Source organism: Battus philenor, unplaced genomic scaffold, assembly GCF_028537555.1.
Source record: "Battus philenor isolate CCGP_79_NKW_IND1 unplaced genomic scaffold, ilBatPhil1.0.hap1 SCAF_3, whole genome shotgun sequence".
NCBI classification, from domain to species: Eukaryota; Metazoa; Arthropoda; class Insecta; order Lepidoptera; family Papilionidae; genus Battus; species Battus philenor.
Genome location: NW_027181693.1, coordinates 13,295,192 through 13,322,723, shown reverse-complemented (window position 1 = coordinate 13,322,723; position 27,532 = coordinate 13,295,192). Strand labels below are relative to the sequence as shown.

The 27,532-nt window shown below is 33.0% G+C and overlaps 1 protein-coding gene across 1 annotated transcript; it reads left to right on the top strand.

Annotated features, from left to right (window-relative positions):
- The first annotated feature begins 71 nt into the window (after positions 1–71).
- Positions 72–27,532, top strand: Dhc93AB (Dynein heavy chain at 93AB). Its single transcript, XM_068770417.1, has 66 exons — positions 72–384; positions 469–626; positions 771–993; positions 1,775–1,927; positions 2,011–2,222; positions 2,295–2,810; positions 2,888–2,998; positions 3,071–3,225; positions 3,474–3,663; positions 3,770–4,031; positions 4,526–4,674; positions 4,782–4,993; positions 5,080–5,365; positions 5,446–5,724; positions 5,809–5,944; positions 6,013–6,194; positions 6,621–6,779; positions 6,856–7,029; positions 7,103–7,248; positions 7,495–7,621; positions 7,916–7,945; positions 8,217–8,462; positions 8,539–8,763; positions 8,841–9,067; positions 9,144–9,285; positions 9,371–9,783; positions 9,910–10,045; positions 10,150–10,284; positions 10,356–10,486; positions 10,555–10,888; positions 10,957–11,669; positions 11,773–12,074; positions 12,150–12,304; positions 12,382–12,518; positions 12,686–13,152; positions 13,779–13,894; positions 13,963–14,124; positions 14,540–14,739; positions 14,922–15,078; positions 15,156–15,344; positions 15,476–15,715; positions 15,816–16,006; positions 16,087–16,256; positions 16,331–16,593; positions 16,798–16,918; positions 17,220–17,395; positions 17,506–17,675; positions 17,793–17,931; positions 17,998–18,162; positions 18,253–18,446; positions 18,605–18,974; positions 19,041–19,181; positions 19,255–19,425; positions 19,499–19,735; positions 19,840–19,919; positions 20,319–20,595; positions 21,060–21,251; positions 21,364–21,535; positions 21,625–21,800; positions 22,544–22,786; positions 23,342–23,524; positions 23,627–23,686; positions 23,758–23,871; positions 24,408–24,556; positions 26,000–26,132; positions 27,371–27,532. Exons 1-66 carry the CDS (start codon positions 72–74, stop codon positions 27,530–27,532), a joined length of 13,449 nt encoding a protein of 4,482 aa, XP_068626518.1.

The following is a 27,532-nucleotide window of genomic DNA, read 5'->3' as shown; positions in this document are numbered from 1 at the left end:
CGTGTCAGTTGCTGGCTTAAGAAGCTCATCGCTTCTTGTACAAAATGATTTCATAACTTAAATAATTCACGATGGACCAGCCCGGTCCTTCGACGTCGGTCCAAGACCCACGTTTCGATTTCATCGGCTCGTATGCTGTGAAATCGCTAAAGCTTAAACCAGAGAAATGGATGCGATTAGTTAGTATAGAAGAGCACCGGTCCATATTAAAAGAATTTGTGGACAAGCCTCTGCCTTTGCTTCTTGTTGTAGTCTTAACGCACGCAGCGCAGCTTGTACCCGTTATATCCTTTCCATGTTATCTAAAGAATAAAGCGGTATATTTCATAAAAAAGAAGCCAGATGTCGTTCCAAAAGAGAACTGTGCCGATATGGTTATTTTTGGTGAGTATCTTAACAATATAATCTAGAGATATTTTGATTAGAGTTATAACACTGTATCATTCTTAATTATTATCATTATTTTAGGTGATTTAGCACCTAGGTTAATAGACGAACTGGCGTCACTGGTCGACGAGGTATTTGTACCTCTATTATCTAACCCTCTAAATCATGAAGGATGGCCTTTGGTTGTTTCGCAAGATATTCTGAAACAAATTCATAATCTTAAGAGTACGGTCTATGAGGTGTGTTTATGAATTCTAGTTTATGTTTGACTTTCTAAGTATAGTTTAAAATTTAATCCTTAACTCATGTTATCTTAGTATGACAGACAACTAAATTAAAGACAAATATAACTGCTGTTAGTCCTTATATCATTCTATGTGTAGGTTAAAGGCAAAGTGAATGGACAGACTGTGCTTCCGATGCCCGTTGGAGTTGAATTAGTTCACGAGGCCGAAAAAGAAATACTGAAAGGAAAAGAAGTTGACCTCTATTTAAAAAGCGCGATTGAAGGCGTTATTATAAAATGGGCACAACAGATCAACGACGTTATGATGGAAGATTCGTCGCAAGCATTTGAAAATGGACAAAATCCTTTACCTAATGTTGGTAAGGACTAGTTTTAATCTAGAATAACATATAACTTTTATTTTAATTCTAAATTATACTTAGATTTTATTATCCAATGATGTACTTGAAATTAAACTGTAAATAGTTACGTAACAAGTATGCTGTCCACATATTGGCTAAGTATATAGTTCGATACGTTGTGTCTAATTTTTGTAGCGTTTTTTCTAAATATGACGTACATGCTGCTGTACAATAGAAGAGTGGCTAGGGTATTACTATTATATGTTTAATCAGTTTATAGCGACGAAGGCTTCATCACCAATCGGTATCAGAGTGTACAAACACTGGATTAACAATTAAAAAGAAAAAGCAATATTTTTCTTGAGTACGTTGAACAGAAAAATAAGATTATTTATTTTAATTATGTTCATTTCGTTCGTTGAGTTTTTCGTTATTTTTAACCTATTTTACGAGTCATCACTACTCGATCCACTGATGGGTATAGACCTCTCACATAGATTTCCAATGGGAGCAATGGTAAGCGGCCTGCATCGTGCGTCTTCCGACGACTTTGAAAAGGTCGTCTATGCGAAAAACTTCTTTTTCGTTAAATTTCTCAGCAGCTCCTTAATATTATACTTAATTTAAAAATATTTGTTTCATGGAAAAGTAAATTAGGATTCATTTATAATAATAATTGATTATGAACTTTCGTAAGAATTATAGAAATACCATTTTATCGTTAAGAAAGCTAAGTATTTAGTGGCCTCGTTAAAAATTACATTTATGATTCATATTAGACTATGCATTATTTTCCCAGAACTAGCATTTTGGAAATCAAGATTAAGTAATTTAAATTACATTTATGATCAATTACGCACAGAAAGAGTGCGATGTATGGCAGTTATATTAGAAAAAACGACATCAGCCTATTACCCGTGCTTTAGTCGTTTGTTCAAAAATATTGTTTCAGGTAACAAGCTTATTTTTTAAAATAATATAAGTCTTTTTTTACATGCTTTAATTTGATGATGTTAATTGATAAATTATTCTTAGCTTTGGCGGAAGCTCGTGAAATTGATTTATATCTACAAACATTAGAAAAACATTTTCAAGCACTCGAAGACACTGATTTTACTGAATGCCAACCGTTGTTCCGACCGTTGTTTCACGTGATTTGTATGGTTTGGAGAGACTCGAAATACTATTGTAGTTCATCGAAACTGATGGTTCTAATAAAACAGATATGTAATTTACTTATATATCAGGTAACCAATAAGGAAAATAATCATTAAATAATCTATGTTTATGCGTATTCTAATTTATGGATATTTTTGTAGGCAAAGAAATGCTTAGATCCAGGTACACTATTCCATAGCGATATCGATGAAGCAAGGCAACGCATTCAACTAACGATAGACATCTTGAAAAAGTTTCGACAAACTTTCGAGTATTTCAAAGAAAACTTACCGAAATATTTCGTTGATCGAACTGTAATACCTTGGACGTTTCATCCGAATGTTGTTTTCGAACGTATGAATAAATTTCTGGAACGGTTGGACACTATTCAATGGTTTTTTAAAACCGTTTTGGAATTTCAAAAACTTGAAAAAATTGAGATAGGTGGAATGAAAGGCCGCGTTTTAAGTGGACAAATCAGAGATGTTTCAGCGGAATTTGATGCATATTTTCATGAGTTCGCGTCAAAATCTTACGACGTTTTGGATCCAGACGATGAAACATTTAATGCCGACTTTAAAGAATTCCAGGATAATATTGTTGATTTAGATCTTAAGCTATCCACAGTATTGGCCGAGGCATTTGACAATTGTTCAACCTTGGAAGCTATTTTTAAAGTAAGTCAATTCTGAAGAAACTATGTTATTCAAATGTCTCCCTTTTTACTTGAATAAATTACTTTATTTTGTTATAGTTAATAGACATTGTCGGGTCCGTTTTAGACCGACCACTGATTAGAAACGAATTTACAGCTAAATATGTGGAAATTATTGCAATGTTACAAAACGAGCTAGAAACTTGTGAGGCAAGTACATTATAGCAATATTTTAATAAAAGAAATTAAAAATGCTTCTTACCGGAGATGTGTATTTTACAGGAACTATTTACCGAGCAGTCGAATCGCCTTGAGAGATACGGGCATATGGAGATTGATGCGTTTATGCCACCCATTGCAGGAGGCCTGCTGTACATGAACATGCTGGCTACAAGGATCACCAAGCCTATAGCCAGCTTTCGCAATTTGCCGCATCCGTAAGTCATCTGGGTGGGGCAAATTGCGAAAGCTGATTATCTGGCTTAATTTCTTCTTTAACATTAAATAAAATTTTAAATATTTATGTTGATTTAGCACGTACACGCTGAATCTTGTACGGAAGAGTAGCATCAAAGATAATAATTTTTAGATAAATTAAAAGGAAACGATGAATATAAAAGATTTAATTTTTGCTACGAAAATATAATATCACTTAAAATACAGTAACATGGAACTTTTCATACAGGATTACGGATGCGGCTGAGGCTATTAAATTGTTTGCGAGATACGAAAAACTTATTGATAACATAAGTGAATTTAAAAAAAAGTATTTTAATGAATGGAGTGTTACTGTTCCCAAAATTATTGAAGAATTGACAAACAAACCGATTCTGGCAAGACAAGGTTTAGATTTAGTATTAAATTTTAGTCCAAAAGTAAGTACATGTTAAAAGTTGAACACTTATGACTTTTTTAGCAAACACTTTAAACAAAATGCGTTTACGGTATGTAAATATTTCAAAGTTAATTTTATTTCTTCAGCTATTAGAACTTATGAAAGAAGTTCGCCACATGAGAAACAATACGGACGTACAAAATTTCTTACCTAGTGAGAGTTTGGAATTATTCGACAAACAAGAAACGTTTAGGCAGTATAGAATCAATCTTAGTATAACTATTGATTGGTATAATCAAATTAGAAAGGACAGTCAGAAAGTGGAGTTTGACTTAGTTGAAGATGAAATAAAAGCAATTGATCAAAGAATTGAAATGGCTCAGAATAAACTCAACTGGAATTCTCAGGGTAATTGAAAATACATATTTTTGAAACCATTTTATCAAGTGATACAAATGTGATCATTCATCATTATTTTAGTTTTATGACGTGCACAGGTGAGATTAGCCTTCTCCATAGATTTTCAAAATGAGCGGTTGGAAGCGGTATGTATTTAGCGTTTGGGTGAACTTCTTACGCTGCGCTTGCTGGTCTATGGTCTCAAACCCAGAATCTCAAAGCTCCTGAGGCCATCTGTTCTAGGCTGCCACCGCAATATCATCTTAACTTCCTAATCCGTTGGGTTTTGTTGGTTAATTTCCTTTATCTACGGATGTTCTATATCCGAAGGAAATACTATAATACTTATGCCAACGATTTCACTAGTTGAGGCGCTATCAATTTAGAATAAAATAATGAATTATTATTAATTCCGAGAAGAAATAACCACCACACCATATCTAATTGAAGTATTTAATACTAATAAATAGTAATCATTTTGGTTCATTATTTAATTCTTTTAGATTTATGGAACTATTCAGAAGAATTGCATAAACTGGTAGGGAATTTATATCAGCGTATGTCAAAAATACAAGATAACTTAAAAGAAATGAATGCGGTAATGAAAGCTTGGGCTACGCAACCGTTATTTGAAAGAAAAGACGGAAAAAAGGTATGTACTTATGGTCATTAGCGTTTTAATAAATATTTTTTTAGTTAATAGTTTGTGCTAATGCTAAAGTTAAAGAAATGTTAATACACGTATCATTTATTATCTAGGATACGCTAATGAACTTGGATGATCGTTGTGAGAGAATAACGAAGCGGTATGGTGAAATCCAAATGACTGCTAATCGTATTGAAACGTTACTCAACGAAAACATGGTGCTTTTCAACATGCAAGAGAATCAGGGCAGCGAAATCTGGTTGGCGTATGTTGCATTTGTAGATTCTCTGTTCCAAGAATGTTTATTTAAATCTATAGCCTGCAGGTATGTAGATATTATGTAAAATCATTAATTACCTTTTTTATTAACTTTTATATTAACCTTTTATATTAACTCAATATTTTTTTTAGTCTTAGCTACATATCTGAGCATATGAACCCTAAAAATAAATTAGCACCTCTTTTCGAAGCAAAATTGGAGTTATGGGAACCTGATATGATGTTCGTTCCGAGCTTAGACCCAGACGATGAGAAAGGTTTCACGGCTTTAATAAAAAATCTTATAAACGATATTTTAAAAATGGCAACTTTGGTTAAAAGAATAGATCCACAAAACGAAACCACTTACGAAGACGAAATTGTAGAAAATATCGACATAGTCGATATGAAAGAAGAAATATTATGTAACATTGAGCGGGTAAAACTAATTGCCTCAGTATTCCTGTACTAAATAGTATTTAATTATAAATAAATAATTGATCAAACTATTTTTATTAGGTTATTGACGAGGCCAATGATTATTGTAAAACATTTGAAAACTATTCGTATTTGTGGTTGGAGGAAAGAGACGCTGTGATGGAAATATTCCTCGTTTATGGACGAATATTAAATCCGGATGAAATCGACCGAATCGGTTCAGAAGATAAAGATATTCAACCACCTACCCCTTGTGCTCCTAAGATGGAAGCATTTAGGGAACAAATAGATCACTACGAAAATCTTTTCTTGGATATTGAAGACATGGAATCACATAAAGTATTTAATTTTTGGTTTCAGGTAATTAAAAGCACATTCTATTTAATATAATAAGAATGATTTCAATTTGTTTTAATTAAGAAATTAATTGATATATATTTACAGGTTGATATAAGACCGTTTCGTCAAGCTTTGTTAAACACAGTAAGAAAGTGGGGTAACATGTACAAAGAGCATTTAGTTAATAACGTAATTTCCAGTCTTAGTGATTTAGGAAACTTTATTAGACAGGCCGATGAAGGTAATATTTAGTATTCTAGTATAAGACAGAAGTTAAAAAACTTTCTAATTGGTTCTTTTAATAAATAGGTTTACTCCAACCAGTCCCAGAAGGCAATTATGAGGCGTTGGTTACTGTAATGGGATATTTGATGAATGTAAAGGATAGAGCGATGACTACAGATGATATGTTTCAGCCGTTGACTGAAACTATTGAATTGCTTAAATTTTACGATATGGACATACCGGAGGAAGTCAACGTTTTATTACAAGTAGGCGTACTTTCTGCTCGTACTGTATTTGTATTTTATTCGTTATTTTATTAATATTATAATAGCATGCGTATTATCCACTGTTAAATCTTAGTTAACTATTTACTTATATATTTACTGAATTATTACATCAACACAATCTATGAATAGGTAATTTGTTTCAACAATAAATCAAGACTGTCGAGAGTAAACATTTCAACCACTATCTCTCTATCTATCCATATCTGTCTATCCACCTTGACAGTGGACTTCTTACGCTTTGGTTGCCGGTCCACTCTAGAACCTTAAGGCTCCGACGGCGATTAGTTCCCCATACTTCATACTACGTGGCCGGCGCACTGCCGTGGAGTGTATTTGATAAATAAATTAATAATTAATGCTTCTTTACAAATTAAATCAATGGCTACAAGAAGTCATTTTTTACAGGAACTACCAGAACAATGGCAAGCTACTAAAAAATTAGCTGTTACTGTAAAACAACAAGTAGCACCACTACAAGCTGCCGAAGTGGCATGTATTAGAAAAAAGATAACAATGTTTGATATGCATATAACGTACTATAGAGAAGTGTTTAAAAGATACGATGTAAATATTTTTTTGTTACATTGGAAAAAATTACGAAATTCTTAATTGTAATTAATTTATGACGTTGTGATTGTAGTTCTTTAAATATGATTGCGATGATCCATATGCCGTGATGTCAAGAGTTGATAACGAAGTGTTGCATTTAGAGGATGAGATGAAAGGTATCCAAGAATCGGGTTCCTTGTTTGAAGTCAATGTACCTGAATTTAAACTTTTAAAACAGTGTCGAAAAGAATTACGCATGTTGAAGGTAATGACAAATAATAATAACAAGTTAGTTGACTTTTATATATAACTTATACCACGATTTTCGATCGTTCTAGCAACTCTGGGATTACGTGTACATAGTACGCACAAGTATAGAGGATTGGAAAACGACGCCGTGGAGAAAAATTGATGTAGAAAATATGGATATTGAATGTAAGAAATTTGCAAAGGAAATAAGATTGTTAGACAAGGAGATGAGAAGGTAAGAAGCCTCCTTCCGTCATTAACAGTGCTCCTGAAACCACTCTACTGCGCCTTATGTATGCGTACGGCAAGTTAGGGATGAGTATCGGCCGTTTCATCGGATCGCCGTCAACGCTCTCGGTGGAGGCACTCATGATATTATTTATCTGCAGACTTTCCTAAGGGTACAGTGGTTTCGGTAGCACTATAGTCTGTCTTCGTCTACATAAGCGATGCAATTTTTTTATTAAATATTAATTTTTAGTTGGGATACATACATCAACCTAGAAGCTACTGTAAAGAATATGCTAACGTCTTTACGTGCAGTGGCCGAATTACAAAATCCTGCAATCAGAGAAAGACATTGGGATCAACTTATGAGGACAACGAAGGTATCGTGTTATCAATTCAATTTATAATTGAACTGTAAATAACTTTGTAAATATTTATGTAAATAAACCAAATTATGGCTGCATTTAAATGATGACATGAATACATTGGTATTAAAAAGCATGGTTTGTAAAATTATTTTTGTTCTATAACAGCATGCGGTCTGTTTGTTTTTGTTATAACAATATATATTGTAAATAAATATAGTGGTTTTGATTTAAGTTCATAATCATGTTGGAATGGAATGTCTTATTATGTGCTATGTACGGGAATGTAAATACGTTTATATTTCACAGAGCTTAGCCGCATTACCACCTGAACTTACGGTAAGTATAAATATGAAAAATGCAATGTTACTTTTCAACTTTATATATAACATGTCAAGAATAAATTTCTGTTTCTGCAATACTTTTATGCACGCTTAAACTTGATTGTATATATCTTGTATGAAGTCACAAACACTGTTTAATAAATTATTTAAAATAAATTTTAACATATAATTAATTTAAATATAATTTAATATAATATAATTAATTTAAAATAATGTAATAAAATTCCTGAAGTTGGTGTGTAGTAAAGTATATTGTGTTGATTTAGGTGAGAATTGTTATGGATGTAAATACAACTTTAGCCGATTTGCTGGCCCTTAATTTGCATGAATGTGAGGAGGAAGTAAAAAATATAGTTGATAAAGCTGTAAAGGAGATGTCAATGGAAAAAATATTAAAAGACCTTAACTCTACTTGGAGTGGAATGGAATTCGAGCAAGAAGTTCATACGCGAACCGGTTGCATTTTGTTAAGGGCAAGTGAAGAGCTAATAGAGACTTTGGAAGAGAATCAGGTAAATCTTCCGTTTTCGTGTAAAAACTTGCTAGAATTAGTTCTAAAACCTTTCTTAATTATTAAAAACTCTTCAGGTACAACTTCAAAATTTAATCACATCAAAATTCATTGCCCACTTTTTGGAAGAAGTCTCGAGTTGGCAACAAAAGCTGTCAGTAGCTGATCAAGTTATTTCTGTATGGTTCGAAGTACAAAGAACTTGGTCTCACTTAGAAAGTATTTTTATGAGCTCAGAGGATATAAGAAAGCAACTACCCGAAGATTCCGCAAGATTTGATAGAATTGATTCTGAATTTAAGGCAAGACTTTGTAAACTCTTCGCAAAGTAGAAGTTTTTTCTATTTCTTTCAACGAATTATGTTTATTCCTTTCTCAGATTCTTTCCAAAGATATGTCTAAAACTCCTAACGTTGTAAACGGTACAAACAAAAAAGGTTTAGTAGAGACATTAGATGGCTTACAAAAGGACTTAATAATTTGCGAAAAAGCGTTAGCTGAATATTTGGAAACAAAGAGATTGGCGTTTCCTCGGTTTTATTTCGTGTCTTCGGCGGATTTACTGGATATTTTATCTAACGGCAATCAAGCAGAATTAGTGGTCAGGTGCATATCTTTATATACATAAATGAAATATATCTTATTTTGTCGTGAACTAAATATCTTTTTTGTTATATTTTAGACATTTGACTAAGCTCTTTGATTCAATTGCAAAATTAAATTTTATTAAAAACGAAAAACCAACAGAGAAGCCGGCAGCGGGGATGATCGCTAAAGATGGAGAATATGTTCCTTTTCATGGAAATTGTGACTGTACTGGGCCGGTAAGGAATATTATTGTGGACAGTTATGTAACATTCAATTACTTAATTGTTACCCATTTTTCTAATACATTTTTATTACTTTAAGGTGGAAATTTGGTTAAATAGACTACAAGAAATAATGAGATCTTCGATTCGCCAATATTTCGGAGAAGCAATTGTGTCTTACGAAGAAAAACCTCGTGAACAATGGCTCTTTGATTATATGGCTCAGGTTTCCTTGTGTTGCTCGCAAATCTGGTGGACCACGGAAGTGAATATGGCATTTGCGAGATTGGAAGAAGGATATGATAATGCACTTAAAGATTATTACAAGAAACAACTTGCGCAATTGAGTACACTTATAACGTTGTTAATCGGTGAACTTAGCAAGCAAGACCGTCAAAAAATCATGACAATATGTACAATAGACGTGCATTCAAGAGACGTAGTTAGCAAACTTATTCAAGGAAAAGTAGAAGCGGGATCGGCATTTCAGTGGCAATCGCAGCTGAGACACAGGTGTAAAATTGAGTATAATATCAAGTAGTCATCATATCTCTATAAATGACATAAACTAGGATAAACATTCTAGAATGTATTCTTGTTGTAATTAGTTAATCTCCGGTTTTAAAAATCTTTTTTTAGATGGGACGAAAAAGAATCTCACTGCTTCGCAAATATTTGTGATGCTCAATTTAAATACAGCTATGAATATTTAGGAAACACTCCTAGGTTGGTCATTACTCCATTGACTGATAGATGTTACATAACATTAACCCAGGTAACTTCTTCACTAACTTTCATTTAAATTTAGAAGTATTTTTTTTCTATTATAAAATATAAGATATTCTGAAATTAAGTAAATGGACATAATTGTTTCATTAGTCGTTACATTTAATCATGGGAGGAGGCCCCGCTGGTCCAGCAGGTACTGGGAAAACAGAAACGACGAAGGATTTAGGCAGAGCTCTAGGCATAATGGTTTATGTCTTTAACTGTTCAGAACAGATGGATTATCAGGTAAATATTGTTTTAAAGTATGTAAAATAACACTATATTGTTAAAAAATTGTACGATTTGTTGGTTTACAGTCCTGCGGTAATATTTATAAAGGTTTAGCACAAACTGGTGCGTGGGGATGTTTTGACGAATTCAATAGAATATCAGTAGAAGTGTTATCAGTAGTTGCTGTACAAGTTAAATCCGTGCAAGATGCAATAAGGTAATACCAGTATTAAACATTTATATAAAATAAATCATACATATTACATTATCGATATTAATTTTCAGAGACAAAAAGAAAACTTTCAACTTTATGGGAGAAATGATTGTACTAGTACCAACAGTCGGTATTTTTATAACTATGAATCCAGGGTATGCTGGCAGGACAGAATTACCTGAAAACTTGAAAGCTTTATTCAGACCATGCGCGATGGTCGTTCCTGATTTCGAACTAATTTGTGAGATAATGTTAGTTGCTGAAGGATTTCAAGATGCGAAAATACTTGCTAGAAAGTTTATTACACTGTACACACTTTGTAAAGAATTATTATCAAAGCAAGACCATTATGACTGGGGATTGAGAGCTATTAAATCGGTTCTAGTAGTTGCTGGATCTTTAAAGGTAATTTGAAAAATATTCTAAAGATTTTAAATCGTTTAAGTTCTAAATATTTTGTTGATATTTTATAGAGAGGTGACCCTGGAAGAGCTGAAGAAGAAGTTTTAATGAGAACACTGCGTGATTTTAATATACCAAAGATAGTAACTGACGACATGCCCGTATTTATGGGATTAATAGGAGATTTATTTCCTGCTCTCGAAGTACCAAGAAAACGAGATTTAGAGTTTGAAAGAACTGTGAAACAAGCAGCGATGGACTTGCTACTTCAGCCTGAAGATAATTTTATCCTAAAAGTAGTACAATTGGAGGAGTTGTTAGAAGTACGGCATTCTGTATTTATAGTCGGCAATGCCGGTACTGGCAAAACGCAAGTGTGGAAAACGCTTTTTAAAACATATCAAAATTTAAAAAAGAAACCATTATATAATGACTTAAATCCTAAAGCAGTTACTAATGATGAATTGTTTGGTATTATTAACCCTGCTACACGAGAATGGAAGGATGGATTATTTTCAGTAATTATGAGGGATCAAGCAAATATCGTTGGGGAGAGTCCGAAATGGATTGTTTTAGATGGAGACATAGATCCAATGTGGATTGAATCGTTAAATACAGTCATGGATGACAATAAAATTTTGACATTGGCAAGCAATGAAAGGATTGCATTAACTCCAACCATGAGGCTCATGTTTGAGATTTCAAATTTACGAACAGCCACACCAGCTACGGTTTCAAGAGCTGGAATTTTGTATATAAATCCTCAAGATTTAGGATGGAACCCGTAAGTAATTGATTAGTTTAAAGTGACATAAATTTGGCCTAGCAATATACTAATAATAAGAGATATTATAATTTCGTTCTATTATTATTAAATTTTATTGCAGTTATGTAACAAGTTGGATTGAAACAAGAAAAGTACCCGCAGAGAAGTCGAATTTGGTTATACTTTTTGATAAATATATTCCACCCTGTCTCGAAACCGTCAGAAATCGATTCAAGAAAATAACTCCCATAGCTGATATGGCTCATGTACAAATGCTGTGTCATCTTCTTGATTGCTTACTTGTACCTGAGAATACCCCAGCGGACTGCCCGAAGGAGTGGCATGATATTTTTTTCGTTTTTGCATGCGTATGGGCTTTTGGTTCAGCTATGTTTCAGGATACTAACGTTGACTATAGAATAGGTGATTTATTATCCACTTTTAATATATTAAAACCTCTTTATGTTACTGTTTCTATTAAAAAAGTTAAATTTTTAGAATTTACCAAATGGTGGGTTAATGAGTTTAAAACTATTAAATTCCCACAAGGAGGAACCGTGTTTGATTACTACATCGATTCCGAAACCAAACAATTTACGCCTTGGACTGAGAAGATCACAAAGTTTGAATTGGATTCAGACATCCCATTGCAGGTAAAAAAGTGCAAGACGGCAATAAACGAGAAAACTTTATTAAAGTTTGAATTTTTCATATTGCTTTTATGTTTCAGGCGGTACTTGTGCCTACAGCAGAAACTATACGAATTAGATATTTTTTGGATTTATTAATGAGAAATAGACATCCCGTAATGTTAGTAGGAGGCGCTGGATGCGGAAAGACGGTTTTGGTCAATGAAAAGCTACAAAGGTGTTTTACAAATATTATTTGATTAAAGTAATACTATATATAGGTTACACTGTCAATATATTATTACTCATAACTATCGAGGTTTCATATTAATATTTTAGCTGTTACGTTGTTTATGTAAAAGAACAGTAACTTAATTACTAATCGTATCTATTCTGTTATCGTAGCTTATCGGAAGCCTATGCTGTACAATCCGTTCCATTTAACTTCTACACGTCTTCAGAAATGCTACAGAAGGTATTGGAAAAACCTTTAGAGAAAAAAGCCGGAAGAAACTACGGACCACCTGGAAATAAGACGTTGATATATTTTATAGACGATATGAATATGCCCGAAGTAGATGCTTATGGTACCGTACAGCCTCATACAATTATAAGGCAGCATCTGGATTATAACCATTGGTATGATAGAACGAAGTTGACTCTTAAAGACATTCATAATACTCAATATGTATCTTGTATGAATCCAACTTCCGGAAGTTTTACTATCAACCCAAGGTTGCAAAGACATTTTTGCGTTTTCGCCATCAGTTTTCCCAACACAGAGGCTTTAAATAATATTTACCATTCTATACTGAGTCAACATTTAGTGAATCCTGAGTTGAGAATTAGTGGTCAAATCGCTAAATTATCAAGTAAGTATGATTGTACAATTATTTACCTTATCTGATTGTATTATTTTATGCGTGTCCTGTCTTTTGACTATTTATTTAGTTAATATTCTTTAATGTACACACTAGGATAAATTTAAATAGTTATAATAAACAAAATATAAATTGGGTAGTCTTATCACAAAAGGCAATCTTTTACAAACCATAGTATGGAAAAGGTTGAAGTACAAATAGGTACTTAACGTGTACAAAACAAATATATACAAATATACATACATATGCATTTCACATATATCCCTATAACAAATAAGGTATAATGCTAATTATAAATATATTACAATAACTAATAAAAAACATCAAACTGCTTTGGATCGCTACTGCCTTAGAAAGTATAAAGAAACAGGGGAAGAAAAAGAAATGAATTAGTTAATTAATCGATAAGAAAATATTTACGATTGTTTTGTTTATTAAAACTTAAACATATAACATTTAATGATAAATGCCTGAATTAAATATAAAGCTGTACAGAATAAAACATAGTTAAAATGAGAGTAAATACTTTGTTAGGGTGACCTTCATCTATTACAGCTTCTATTGAATACTTCTTGTAATATATACACAATGATATTTTAATAAATTGTTAATTTCAGCAAATGTTGTAACAGCAACAATAGCTTTGCATAACAAAGTATCACAAGTATTCTTGCCTACGGCTATCAAGTTTCACTACATTTTTAATCTTCGAGATTTATCAAACGTATTTCAGGTAAGAAATTAACAAAGTATTTTTACGTAAAAAAATTAATACGGTGATTAACAGACTATTTTTTCCAGGGCTTTTTGTTTAGTACCAACGAATGTCTTGTGAGTTCTTCGGATTTAATTCGTTTGTGGTTGCATGAAACTCACAGGGTATATGGAGATAAGCTCACGGAGGACAAAGACATTGATGCGTTCTTGAAAATGCAGATTGACATTTGTAAGAAAAATTTTGAGGTAATAATTTCATTATACTTTTATGATTTATTCAAACAATGAACGGTTTTATGCGAACAGCATAATACGCACTAGAATCTTTGATGAAATACAACCCGTCCCTTTTCTGTAAGGCTTGATTTATGCTCATTAGGAATTATATTATAATCAACATCTACTTCAGTGAAAAGGTCTTGAATTAATGTGATGACCTTAATTTGATTCGAATTTGTTGGCACACACAAATGGTCAGTACAAATAAATAAAACTAAACTTACACGTCATAATAAATCAACAATTAACAAAAGTATAAGTTTTAAATACATATACAGAATGTTCGGATCAATTTCATAGGAGAATTGATCATTATACAATATAATTTATGTCACCATGTATACATATGTACACGTCTTAAAAATACATTAACTTTTCTCAGGATATCGACGAAGGTGTGGTCTTTGAACGCCCGAATATCTATTGTCACTTCGCTGGTGGTATTGGTGAACCTAAATACATGCCTATTGCATCATGGGACCAACTCAATAAACTTCTAACAGATGCAATGGCGAGCTATAACGATCTCATAGCCGCTATGAATCTAGTGCTGTTTGAAGATGCTATGATGCATATATGCAGGTTCATTTTTTATGTTATTTATACAATATTAAATCTGTGTAAAGCAAATAAATGATAACTAGGAAACCAAAAGAAGGTATATGAGGGTTGTTGACACTTATTTTCGTCTTAGTTTGAATCATAACATATTTAGTATTTATGTAAGATAATAATAGATAAAACAGAATACATTCCTTTTGTAGAATCAGTCGAATCTTAGAAAGTCCTAGAGGCAGTGCTCTGTTAGTAGGTGTAGGTGGGTCCGGCAAACAATCACTTTCCCGACTTGCTGCCTTCATATCGAGCTTAGAAGTACTACAAATACAATTAAAGAAAGGATATGGTGTGTCTGATCTTAAGGTAAAGTATTTATTGTTTTTAAATTTGTGTCCCATTTGCATTGATCTGACATTGAAGTTTTATTAATTAATTTTCAGCATGAACTCACAGGCTTGTATATTAAGACGGGTTTGAAAAATGTCGGCATTATGTTCTTGATGACCGACGCACAAGTAGCTAATGAACAATTTCTAGTGTTGATAAATGATTTATTGGCGTCAGGAGAAGTAGCAGATCTATTCCCCGATGATGAAATTGAGAACATAATCGGTGGCGTAAGAAATGAGGTAATTTTTTTTCTGAAATAAAGCAAGCCAAATGTGAGACGTTCGTCTACAAGATAGCAGATGATTATAATGCATAAGATGTTCAACCTTCTTATATATATTAACGAAACAAATATACAAAAAAATTGCAGGTAAAAGGCGCTGGCCTCCCAGATACCCGAGAAATTTGTTGGAAGTTTTTTATTGACAGAGTACGAAAGCAATTAAAGGTTGTTCTGTGTTTTTCGCCTGTTGGGTCAACATTGAGGGTAAGATCCAGAAAATTTCCAGCTTTAATCAATTGTACCTCGATTAATTGGTTTCATGAATGGCCTCAAGAAGCCCTAGTATCGGTTTCTATGAAATTCTTAGAAGGACTGCAAGTTTTACCGGTAAGATTTTTAAAGTTATACTTGAGACATTGCCTTTAATTTTTTATAAGGAGTTAAATTATATTACTAAAATTAATGAATATCTTTTTTAAATTTATAGGTAAATTTACGAGATTCGATATCCAGATTCATGGCATATGTTCACACTTCGGTTAATTCTATCTCAAAAGCATATTTAGCCAATGAAAGAAGATATAATTACACAACGCCTAAAAGTTACTTGGAGCAAATAAGTTTATATGCAAAGCTTGTTAATCAAAAAACTGATGAACTTCAAGCGAAGATAAATCGGTAAACAAGATCAAAATTTTAAATTTTGAAAAATATTTTTTTATTGTAAGATGACATGTTTTCCTTTACTTCGAATCCAGGTTAGAAAATGGTTTAGAAAAGTTGAGAAGTACTGCATCTCAAGTAGATGAACTGAAAGCTAAATTGGCTATACAAGAAATAGAATTACAACAAAAAAACGAAGCTGCTGATAAACTTATCGAGATGGTTGGAGTTGAGACAGCTAAAGTACAAAGCGAAAAAGCACTTGGTAATAACGATATATACAATTCCCTTCCTAATTCAATGCAATCCGATATTATTTAACATTTTTTGTTTTTATAGCGGACGAGGAGGAAGAAAAGGTAGCAGTTATCGCTGAAGAAGTTGCAAAGAAACAAAAAGATTGCGAGGAAGATTTGATTAAAGCTGAGCCTGCATTAGTTGCGGCGCAGGAAGCTTTGAATACATTAAATAAAGCCAATCTTACAGAACTTAAATCTTTTGGCTCGCCTCCGGGTGCCGTAACAAATGTAACAGCTGCCGTTATGGTACTACTCGCTCCAGGAGGTAAAATACCTAAAGATAGAAGTTGGAAAGCTGCAAAGGTAGGCAATTTAGTAATCATTTAATATATACACGCACACACATACACACACACACACACACACACACACACACACACATATATATATATATATATATATATATATATATAAAGGCTTACTATTTTACTAGGGAAATTAAAAAAAAATAATAACATCTTTATCGAATTGCAGTAGCACTGTCTTCTATTGAGAATTTTGTTTCAGATGGTGATGGCTAAAGTGGATATGTTTCTTGAGTCGCTTGTTCATTATGATAAAGAAAATATTCATCCTGACGTCATAAAGGCTATTCAACCGTATCTTAAAGATTCCGAATTTGAACCAGGTAATATGAATTTAAGTGATATCATCTTATCTTAAACAAAAGTAAGAAAGTTTAAGAGAAACATTCATTTTGAGATATTTGCATTGATTATATAAAAGTTTAGTCCAGTCTTCTCCACGGAGTAAGAAAAAGATTCGTAAGATATAAATAATCTCCCAGGTGTTTTTTTTTTTTTGTCGTTTTTGAACATTCAGCCTTTACTATTCTGATTATCTCTTAGGCATTATCATACATTACCTTTTTCTTTATTTTAATGTCTCCATTTCGATTTTTATTTTAATTTTTTTTATTATATTTACAGAGTTCGTGAGGTCGAAGTCCGCTGCAGCAGCAGGACTTTGTGCTTGGGTTATAAATATTATTAAATTTTACGAAGTATTCTGTGACGTGGAGCCGAAACGAAAAGCTTTAGCTGCGGCTAACGCCGAGCTAGCGGCTGCCACTGAAAAGCTAAAATCTATTAAATCTAAAGTTGCGGTCTGTATTTCTATTATAATTTTGTATATTAGGATTACTTTAGCAAACTTATATATATGTATATATGTATATTGCATGCAATTTTAAAATAAACTAAAACTTATTTTTAGTCGCTAGAAGAACAGTTAGGTACTTTAACAGCGGACTTCGAAAAAGCTACTTTAGAGAAACTTAAGTGCCAACAAGAGGCAGATGCTACCAACAGAACTATTCAGCTAGCTAATAGGCTAGTAAATGGACTTGCCAGTGAAAATGTTCGCTGGGCTGAAGCAGTTTTTAAGTATGTATTAAATTAAAACTAAATATACACCGCTAGAGATAATTTTTGACTCATTTGTAAATGTTGGTACAAAAAGATCCATTGATATACGTTAAATATTTTTTTATTATCTTACAGTTTCATGCAACAAAGTACCACTTTACCCGGTGACGTACTTCTTGTCTGTGCTTTCATATCATATGTCGGCTGTTTTACAAAACAATACAGACTAGATTTATTACATAAAAATTGGCTTGTATTCTTGAAAACACTGGAGGTAAGTTAAACCAAAGATTGACGTTTTTATTTAAATGTGTGGTGGCTATCCTTATTATTTTTTTAGCCTCCAATTCCCATAACGGAGGGATTAGACCCTTTGTCAATGCTAACAGACGACACGACTATAGCAATGTGGCAGAATGAGGGCTTGCCTTCCGATCGAATGAGCACTGAAAACGCTACAATACTTTCTAATTCAGATCGTTGGCCTCTTATGATTGATCCACAGGTAATTTTAATAACAAAAAAAATTATTAACTTGTATAAGCACTGATATTATAATAACTTACTTTTGATTACTTTCAATCTGTACACTCAGTTACAAGGAGTAAAATGGATAAAGCAAAAGTACGGAGAAAAGTTACAAGTAATACGTCTTGGACAGAAAGGATACCTTGACACCATTGAAAAAGCTATTATAAAAGGAGATACTGTTTTACTCGAAAATATCGGTGAAACTGTAGATCCTGTATTAGATCCATTGCTGGGAAGAAATTTAATCAAAAAAGGAAGGTGAGCTTTTATGTTTCTTTTCATTTATTTGTATATTATTTGCATTATTAAATATTATAGATATATGAGTCATGAACTAATATCTTTAATTAAATATGATTCTCTCATAGGAAAATCATTGAGTCTATAATTTTAAAAAACATCATTTATTTTGACAGGGCAATAAAAATAGGTGACAAAGAAGTTGAATATAGTCCAAGCTTTAGATTGATTTTGCACACAAAGCTCGCTAATCCACATTATAAGCCTGAAATGCAAGCACAGACTACTTTGGTAAACTTTACTGTAACAAGGGACGGGTTGGAAGATCAACTGCTAGCCGAAGTAGTAAAGGCTGAGAGACCTGACCTCGAGGAATTGAAGGCAGACTTAACTAAACAGCAAAACGAATTTAAAATCCAACTAAAAGAGCTTGAAGATGATTTGCTGTCGAGATTGTCGTCGGCTGGTGAAAATATTTTAGGTGACACAGCTTTAGTTGAAAATTTGGAAATCACTAAAAAGACAGCTGCAGACATTGAGAAGAAAGTTAGTACACTTAATTTGATTTGAAGTTTTGATATTCTAACATGCTGTTATAAAAAAAAATTGTAGGTTGCAGAAGCAAAAGTGACGTCGCATCAAATTGATCAAGCGCGGGAATTCTACCGGCCAGCATCGGCTAGGGCATCTTTACTATATTTTATTCTTAACGACTTAAACACTATTAATCCAATCTATCAGTTTTCGCTAAAGGTAACGTATAGTATCTACATATTCGGCATACTGTTATATAACAAGTTAAAAAATATTTTAATATCAATTACAGGCTTTTAGTGTGGTGTTTCAAAAAGCCATTTCTCGTGCTGAACCATCTGATGAAGTGAACCAACGGGTTAGAAATCTCATTGATTGTATAAGCTATTCCGTATTCCAGTATACATCTCGAGGCCTTTTCGAATGCGACAAACTGATATTCGCATCACAGATGACCTTTCAGGTAACAATTTAAACGTTTTAACTGTAATAAAAAGTTATAGTTAACTTATGATAAAATTCTGGTGTTTCGGAAGGTACTCCTTATGAGTGAAGAAATTTCTCCAGCGGAATTGGACTTTTTCTTACGGTTCCCCATCAAACCTCACGTAACAAGTCCTGTGGATTTCCTATCACATCAAAGTTGGGGCGGAATTTGTTCATTGGCTAGTAAAGATGAATTCCGAAATCTGGATAGAGACATAGAGACGTCACCAAAACGATGGAAGAAAATAGTAGAAATGGAGTGTCCGGAAAGAGAAAAGTTTCCACAGGTAACCAGTGTTTACATTAACTGTTTTTAATCTATCGAAAATTATTCGAATCTGGTTGAATTTTTTTCGGAATAAGTAAACAAAACGAGCTATAATTTTTTTAGGAATGGAAGAACAAAACGGCTTTGCAAAGACTGTGTATGCTTAGAGCTTTACGCCCAGATAGAATGACTTATGCAGTAGCGTAAGTAAATCACCTATTTTTTATAAATCATCTATTTTTAAGACGTTACTGACTATTACCCCGACATTGATCTTTAAGTGACTTGGTTTGGATAAAAACTGATAAATAATAGTTACGTTATTTTATATTTTGAGTTTTCATATGATTTTAACATCAATGAGAGAATTGTAATCCACTATGTAGGCTTAGTTAGATTTCATGGATATGATATTTTTTGTTAAATTCTGGTTTTAATATACACTGTTTTTATATTTTTGTTCACTATTTGTGAGAAGTATCAATATTATATAATTCAAATGTTCAGCTGCTGGGAATTGAATTGGCAACCTACAAACGTCGCAGTTTCAAACCATGAAGTTATGATATTTTGCAATACTGAATAATAATGCCTTGTTTTAGTGCATATATTGAAGAAAGAATGGGTTCCAAATACGTAGAGAATAGAACTGTTGAATTCTGTAAATCTTTTGAAGAAACAAGCCCGACGACACCAATATTCTTTATATTATCTCCTGGTGTAAATCCTCTTAAAGACGTTGAAACGCTTGGTAAAGTAATGGGTTTTTCTGTTGACAAAGACAATTTTCATAATGTATCATTGGGTCAGGGACAGGAAATAGTTGCCGAGCAGGCAATGGATGAGGCTATAGAGAAGGGCCATTGGGTTGTTTTACAGGTAAGCAAGATAATATGGTTCTAAATTACTTCAAACCTTAGTAACATGTAGCCGAGTTGTTTACTTTAATCTCAAAGGAATTAAGATATCGAAACTAAGGAATAACTACTAAAACTTGTTAAAAAAACATTCGCTAAACTCGTAAACGATTCCTAATTACGCGATTTTACATATTTTCTGTAAGACCCGGGGAAGGTTTATAAAGAGATGAAAGTTGGATTGAAAATGTTTAAAATAATACATTCTCTCCCATGTAAATTACAAGTAAACTAAATAACCTGTCACTTAATTTAATAAAGCGCCAAACTGATGTCAGTCTAAACCAAACACATTTCTTGTATAAAGAAGTTTTACAAAGTAAATTCACATTATTTATCTTTTATACTCATTGTAACTATCAATATTATATAATGAGTCTAATAATAACAATAAATAAAAATGATATACATTGTTTTCGTTCGTAGAATATTCACTTAGTAAAAAAATGGCTGCCAAGTCTAGAGAAGAAAATGGAAAGTTTTTCGGGGGGTTGTCATGAGGATTTTAGATTGTTCATCTCGGCAGAACCAGCTGCAACACCTGGAGCTCATATTATTCCGCAAGGAATTTTAGAATCCAGCATCAAAATTACCAACGAACCTCCTACGGGAATGCAGGTCTGCACTAAAACATGTTTACAATATAGTAATGTTAAATGTAACCTTTTACAATTTTATTCATTATAATATTTTTTTATTTTTCATGACGCGTTACTAAAAATGTCATAAGGCTAACATACATAAAGCTTTAGATAACTTTAATCAAGAAACTTTAGAGATGTGTGGAAAAGAAGCTGAATTCAAAGCAATACTTTTCGCTTTGTGTTATTTCCACGCAGTTGTAGCTGAGAGAAGAAAATTCGGGCCGCAAGGTTGGAACAAAATATATCCGTTCAATGTCGGTATGTATTGAATCTTATGTAATTATATATATGACTCACATATTTACGTTTAGCTTTAAAGTGTTTTAATTAAATTAATTAATTTCCAGGTGATCTCACCATTAGTGTGTTTGTCTTATATAATTATTTGGAGGCCAATTCCAAAGTACCTTGGGAAGATCTTAGATATTTATTCGGCGAAATTATGTACGGAGGCCATATAACAGATGATTGGGACAGGCGTCTTTGTAACGCGTACTTAGAGGAATTAATGCAACCAGACCTTGTAAGTATAGTATATAGGTTAAGAATTCACTTGTGCATAGTAATGCACACACACTAACGCACACAGACACACACACGCACACATACTTATATATGTATATATATATATACAAATATGTATGTGCGTATGTGTAGGTTACTAGCTACTCGGACAAAATTTTCACTGGTACAAGTCCGTCGCATTCCAATAAAAAATTATATCAAATTATTACAAACATGTTTTATAAATTTGACATATTACTTTGAACTAAATTTTTCAAAGTGAACTGTCAAACGTTTTAAGTTTGCAGAAAATTGTCGAATGCGCAGTTTTAATAGTCATTATACTTTCTGAAACTCCTGAATATTATGCGCAATTACCTATTTTTCCCATAAGGATCTACAAAGTATTAGGTAGCTTATAAAATAAGATGAATGAAGTCGGTAAAGCCGTTCTCAAGTTATAGCTTGATCAGGCGATATATTTTTTAATACTACTACTACTACTACTCCGCTAGCTCAGTGACCCATAGTGGGTCTTGGCCTCCGAAGCGAGAGACTTCCACTTTCCTCTACCTTGCGCCATCGTCTGCCATTGGCTGACATTCAATACGCGCAAGTCTGCCTTAACGCGATCGATCCAGCGATACCTGGGTCTACCCACTGGTCTTCGACCATATATTTTTTAATACATAAACAAAAATTACGTCATGATTGATTGAATTACGAATGATTAAAATGATTATGTTATATCACTTCATTTAGGTTGATGGTGAACTACAACTTGCCCCTGGTTTTCCTGCCCCACCAAACACTGATTACGCGGGTTATCATCAATATATAGAAGATGCAATGCCTGCAGAATCACCCTACTTGTATGGGCTGCATCCTAATGCCGAAATAGGATTTTTAACAACGACTTCGGAGAATTTATTCAGAACGATATTTGAAATGCAACCAAGAGATGCACAGGCCTCTGGTGCAACAACTGTTACTAGAGAAGATAAGGTATTTATGCCATGTGATCTCACGGCAATTTGAATTATAAAAATATTTCTTATTGCCTATAGCATATACTTGTAGATGTCACATTTATTACTTATTTATAGTTAGTATCATCACTGTTAGTGAGTAGTTTATATTTTATTTAATTCATACAAGAGAAATATCTGCCGGGAATTAAATTCCTACTTTCATCATCATCACCGCAGGTACAGGTGGTCCATTTCTGGACATAGGCCACCTCCATAGATTTCTGATAGGACCGGTAAAAACCGGCCTTTACGGGCGATGTTATGTTACGCATGTCAGTCCGACGTTGCTCGAAAATATTTCGGCTCCAGCAGCCATCTATTCTGCCTACTGCCTATTGAACTGGCCAATCCGCTGGACGATACTGGTTACTTTCGTTCGTCTTCGGATCCCTTCATTTACTCGCATCTTACTATCTATTTATTTATGTTATCTTTCACTTTGGTCCATGTATACCTAAACCTTATCTTTTCCTAAACTTTAATGTGTGTAAATATAATTATAATACATTTAAAGATGTAATGACTACAGGTTAAACAAATGTTGGACGAGGTAATGGAAAAACTTCCAGAAGAATTTAACATGGTCGAAATTATGGGTAAAGTCGAGGAGCGCACGCCTTACGTAATTGTTGCATTCCAAGAGTGCGAGAGAATGAATCATTTAACCGGCGAGATGAAGAGGTCATTAAGGGAATTGGATTTAGGGCTAAAGGTAAGTAATCGTATTTATTTACAAATTATGTAGTTTTAAATAAAATGTTTTAATTCACATTAAGTTTGAAATGAAGTTTCCAGTGTATTTTTGTATTTACAGGGAGAGTTGACTATAACTTCTGATATGGAAGATTTGGAAAATGCCTTATTCTTGGATCAAGTGAGTATAGTCAAAATATTGGTATATTATTGTGTTTATTACAATATAGTCAACTGGGTTTTTCTTCTCAGGTGCCAGCCATCTGGGCGAATAGAGCCTATCCGTCCTTGTTGGGTTTGTCGGCTTGGTTTGTCGATTTACTTCTTCGGCTTCGAGAGTTAGAGACATGGGCTACTGATTTTGTTGTAAGTAGCATAAGTGCTCTTAGCTAATTAAAACTATTAACTAACATAGCTATGTCGTAGAAACATCAACATTCTTTTTTATAAAACAAAGTATCAATACGTTTTAAATAAATCGTTTCAAAGATTGAATTACCACATACAGGATGCTTGATTATAGGTGTGAAATCTTTACAATGGTAAATGTAAAGAGCAAAAAGCTTTAATCTTTTACACCTAATTCCGTATATAAAGTTATCATTCTGAAATATTTCATTTTTATTTATTTTTTATATTGAAAAGCGACAATCCGATATATTTTTATGATAAATTCTACAGGATAATGCTCATAGTAAACAACAATTAATTTTATGTAGTAATCCGAAGTTTGAAACTTTTCTACCTACATTATTATGACGTACTTTTTATTTCTAAAATATTTAATGTTTGGATAGCGTGTACCACGGTTTATTTGACAGCAAGTAAGTTAGAACTCATTTGTACACTATTTTTTTTAAATAAAAGAATTTTTTTAGCAGTTATAACCTATTGTTTAATAGTTACCCACGTCGGTATGGCTGGCCGGTTTTTTCAACCCGCAGAGCTTGTTGACTGCTATCATGCAAAGCACGGCACGCCGCTATGAGCTTCCATTGGACAAGATGTGTCTACAATGCGACGTCACTAAGAAAATGAAAGAAGAATTTACGTAAGATCTTTTTGTTTTAAATAACAATAGGGCTTTCTGGGAATTTTTTAAGAAAGACATCAAATTTAATTTCGTCGTTGAGTTTATCGACTCTGTCGGTCAGTTTTTATTTATGTTCGAACATGCCATACATATGTTAAAGAGTATTCCAACTGGAATATTGCTGTTATGGTCTTGTATTACTTCAGTACGTTTAGTAGTTACGTTTGTTTAATACTGTTTAATTGTATTGTTTGTATAACAAAATAAAACAACAATTTCCATTCGTCGTTAAATAATATCTATGTACTTTTGTAAATAGCATGGTGCAAAGTGTTCGCGATGTTATAATTTGCTGGAAAGTTTTTTTTTATTGATATCGTGTAATTTTTTATATGACACAAGAATATTGATCTTGATTTGATCATAGATGGAACTTATTCGCAGGTTGTTAGAATTACTTACTTGTAAGCCTGTACATTATATGTTACTTAGTTCTCTGCTATAAGAAGGAGTTATCTCGTAGAAATATGGTAATAGCTTTTAGTCTTGTAATGCTGAACACAAGATTTAAAAAAAATTCTCAACTCAACAGTGTTTTGTGTATGCATTTGGTTTTATATAATATTATTTTCTCATTTTTTTAGAGTAGCTATGTTATTGTATAATTTAACAAACGGTGGGCCTATCGGGGTAAAATGCAATCTGACGCTATAATTCATAAAAAAAACGATTGTTATAAACCGCCCAGTAGTTATGAGGGTCCTAATTATTTATTTGATTTTTATTAAAAATATGGAATAATCATACTTGATTTCTAGGAATTTTATTAAAATGTCCAGTGTGAAATATAATCTGGTATATAATTGTCTATTCGAAAAACCAAGAGCAAATTGATATTAGTGTTACCGAAACCGCTGTACCGCGCCTTAGGTATGCACTCGCTGAGATGAGGGGAGTATCGGCGCAAGGTTGCGATAGGCCTTTACCTCGCTGATAATCAATTTTACGAATAAAAAGTATAATTATTTAATAATATTGATTTAGAGATAACTTATGCGACTTATTATTTTAATTATTTATGCATATGTAAGTATGCTATCATTACTATCAACAAGTGAGTAAAGACTTTTAATTATATTAACATTAAGCTGTTCCAATGTAGGTTTCTTTAAAGGAAGAATAAGAACACACAAAATTTCGTTTTTTGAGGCATAAGTATATTTTTTTAGCAATGGCTTATCTCGATGTATTGAAGCTTTATCTTGAATTGTGTTATTCTATTTTTGTTTTTTAAAATTGAAAGAGAATGTGAGTTCATGAACTAGTTTTATTGTTACATTCTTACGTGTTTTGTAAATAAAGCTTTGTGTTTTTTGCTAGAGTATGTGCTTGCGCTTGCTGCATGATGTGACGTGTTAACTGTTAATCCTGCTCTCCCTACGACAGGATTGCTGATTCCAGGTCGGCACCGCGAGACGGTGCATATGTGCATGGTTTGCTCATGGAAGGCGCTCGTTGGGACGTCCAAGCGGGCATCATTATGGACTCCAGGCTTAAAGACCTCTTCCCACCTATGCCAGTTATTAATGTTAGGGTAGGTCTAACTAAAAACAGAATTATTAACTAATAGTTGAATCAGTAACGTTGATAACATTGTCGGAAAATGCTGCAAATCGACCTCCCCTATCGATCTAGTAAAGATCTATGGGGAGGTCTAGACCGGCAGTGGACATCATACTTCTCAAATGATGATGATGGTGATGAAATGTAAAAATTAAAAATTACCTAATTCACTTAAATTTCACTGAAAAGTAAAACTTAATTATAGTACGGTAAATACATATTTTGAATAAAAATTATTATTAAAAAATTGTTGTTGATTGAATTGAATTGATGATGAATGTTTGGAGGTCCTAAAGCACTGATGGTAGAGAAAGAAGAGACGGAGAGAAAGAAGAGTTCTAGTTCAAAAACACTCTTACTAAGTCGAATATAATAAGATTTTCCGAAAACGTACTGTTGGAAGTTTATTATAAACACAAACATATAATAAGTACACCAGACATACCGAGACGGCTCATTATAAAAAATGCTACTGAAGCTCATATTTTTGTTAAAACTTTTTATTTACGATTTAATTAAAGAAAATTTGACAATATCCCTTGACAGACTATAAACATGGACACCATTGTTATTTTTTTATTTGCAGCATTCCCCTTTTTTGAGTGACACTGCAATAAGCTTGTTATGTAACATAGCGCATCTTTTACTCTTTATCTTCAAATATTATCATAAACGAAGTATCACTTGACATATGTTAAAAATATAAACGAAACAAATCAAGACAAATTTATACATATGTTGGCGATGACTGCCTCGAAGTTGATTTAATAAGTAAAAGTTCATATAAGTTAAATTGGTAGCAGTGGTAGCCCAGGGGTGGAGAACTGACACTTGCGGTGGTAGGTCGCGTATTCGATTACCAGGATACGATCTTATAAATAATTCACACTTAGTGCATAAGTTATATAGGATTGCCATTGCTCACAAACAAGTTACCTGATGATAGGCAGCAGCGTTCTGTGCGTGCCATAATACCGCACTGCGATTTCACTAAATGCAACTATAGACAGCAAAATTAATCTAATATTAATTATCAAACTAAGTTGGCATATATTAATGAAGAGAATTTTTTTCTTTTTGTTTAATGATAAATATTTAAATAAAATCACAACTTTTATTGAAAAAGTAGTTAAAAAATCTTTATTCATGTTCGACTTTATCAGAATAGTCAATATGTAGAAAGAATTTCACGTTTCTTTTTTACTTTAGGCTATAACGCAAGACAAACAAGATCTGCGGAACATGTACGAGTGTCCGGTTTACAAGACTCGAACCCGAGGCCCCACCTACGTGTGGACTTTTAACCTCAAAACGAAGGACAAGCCCGCCAAGTGGACATTGGCGGGTGTTGCACTGTTACTTCAGATTTAG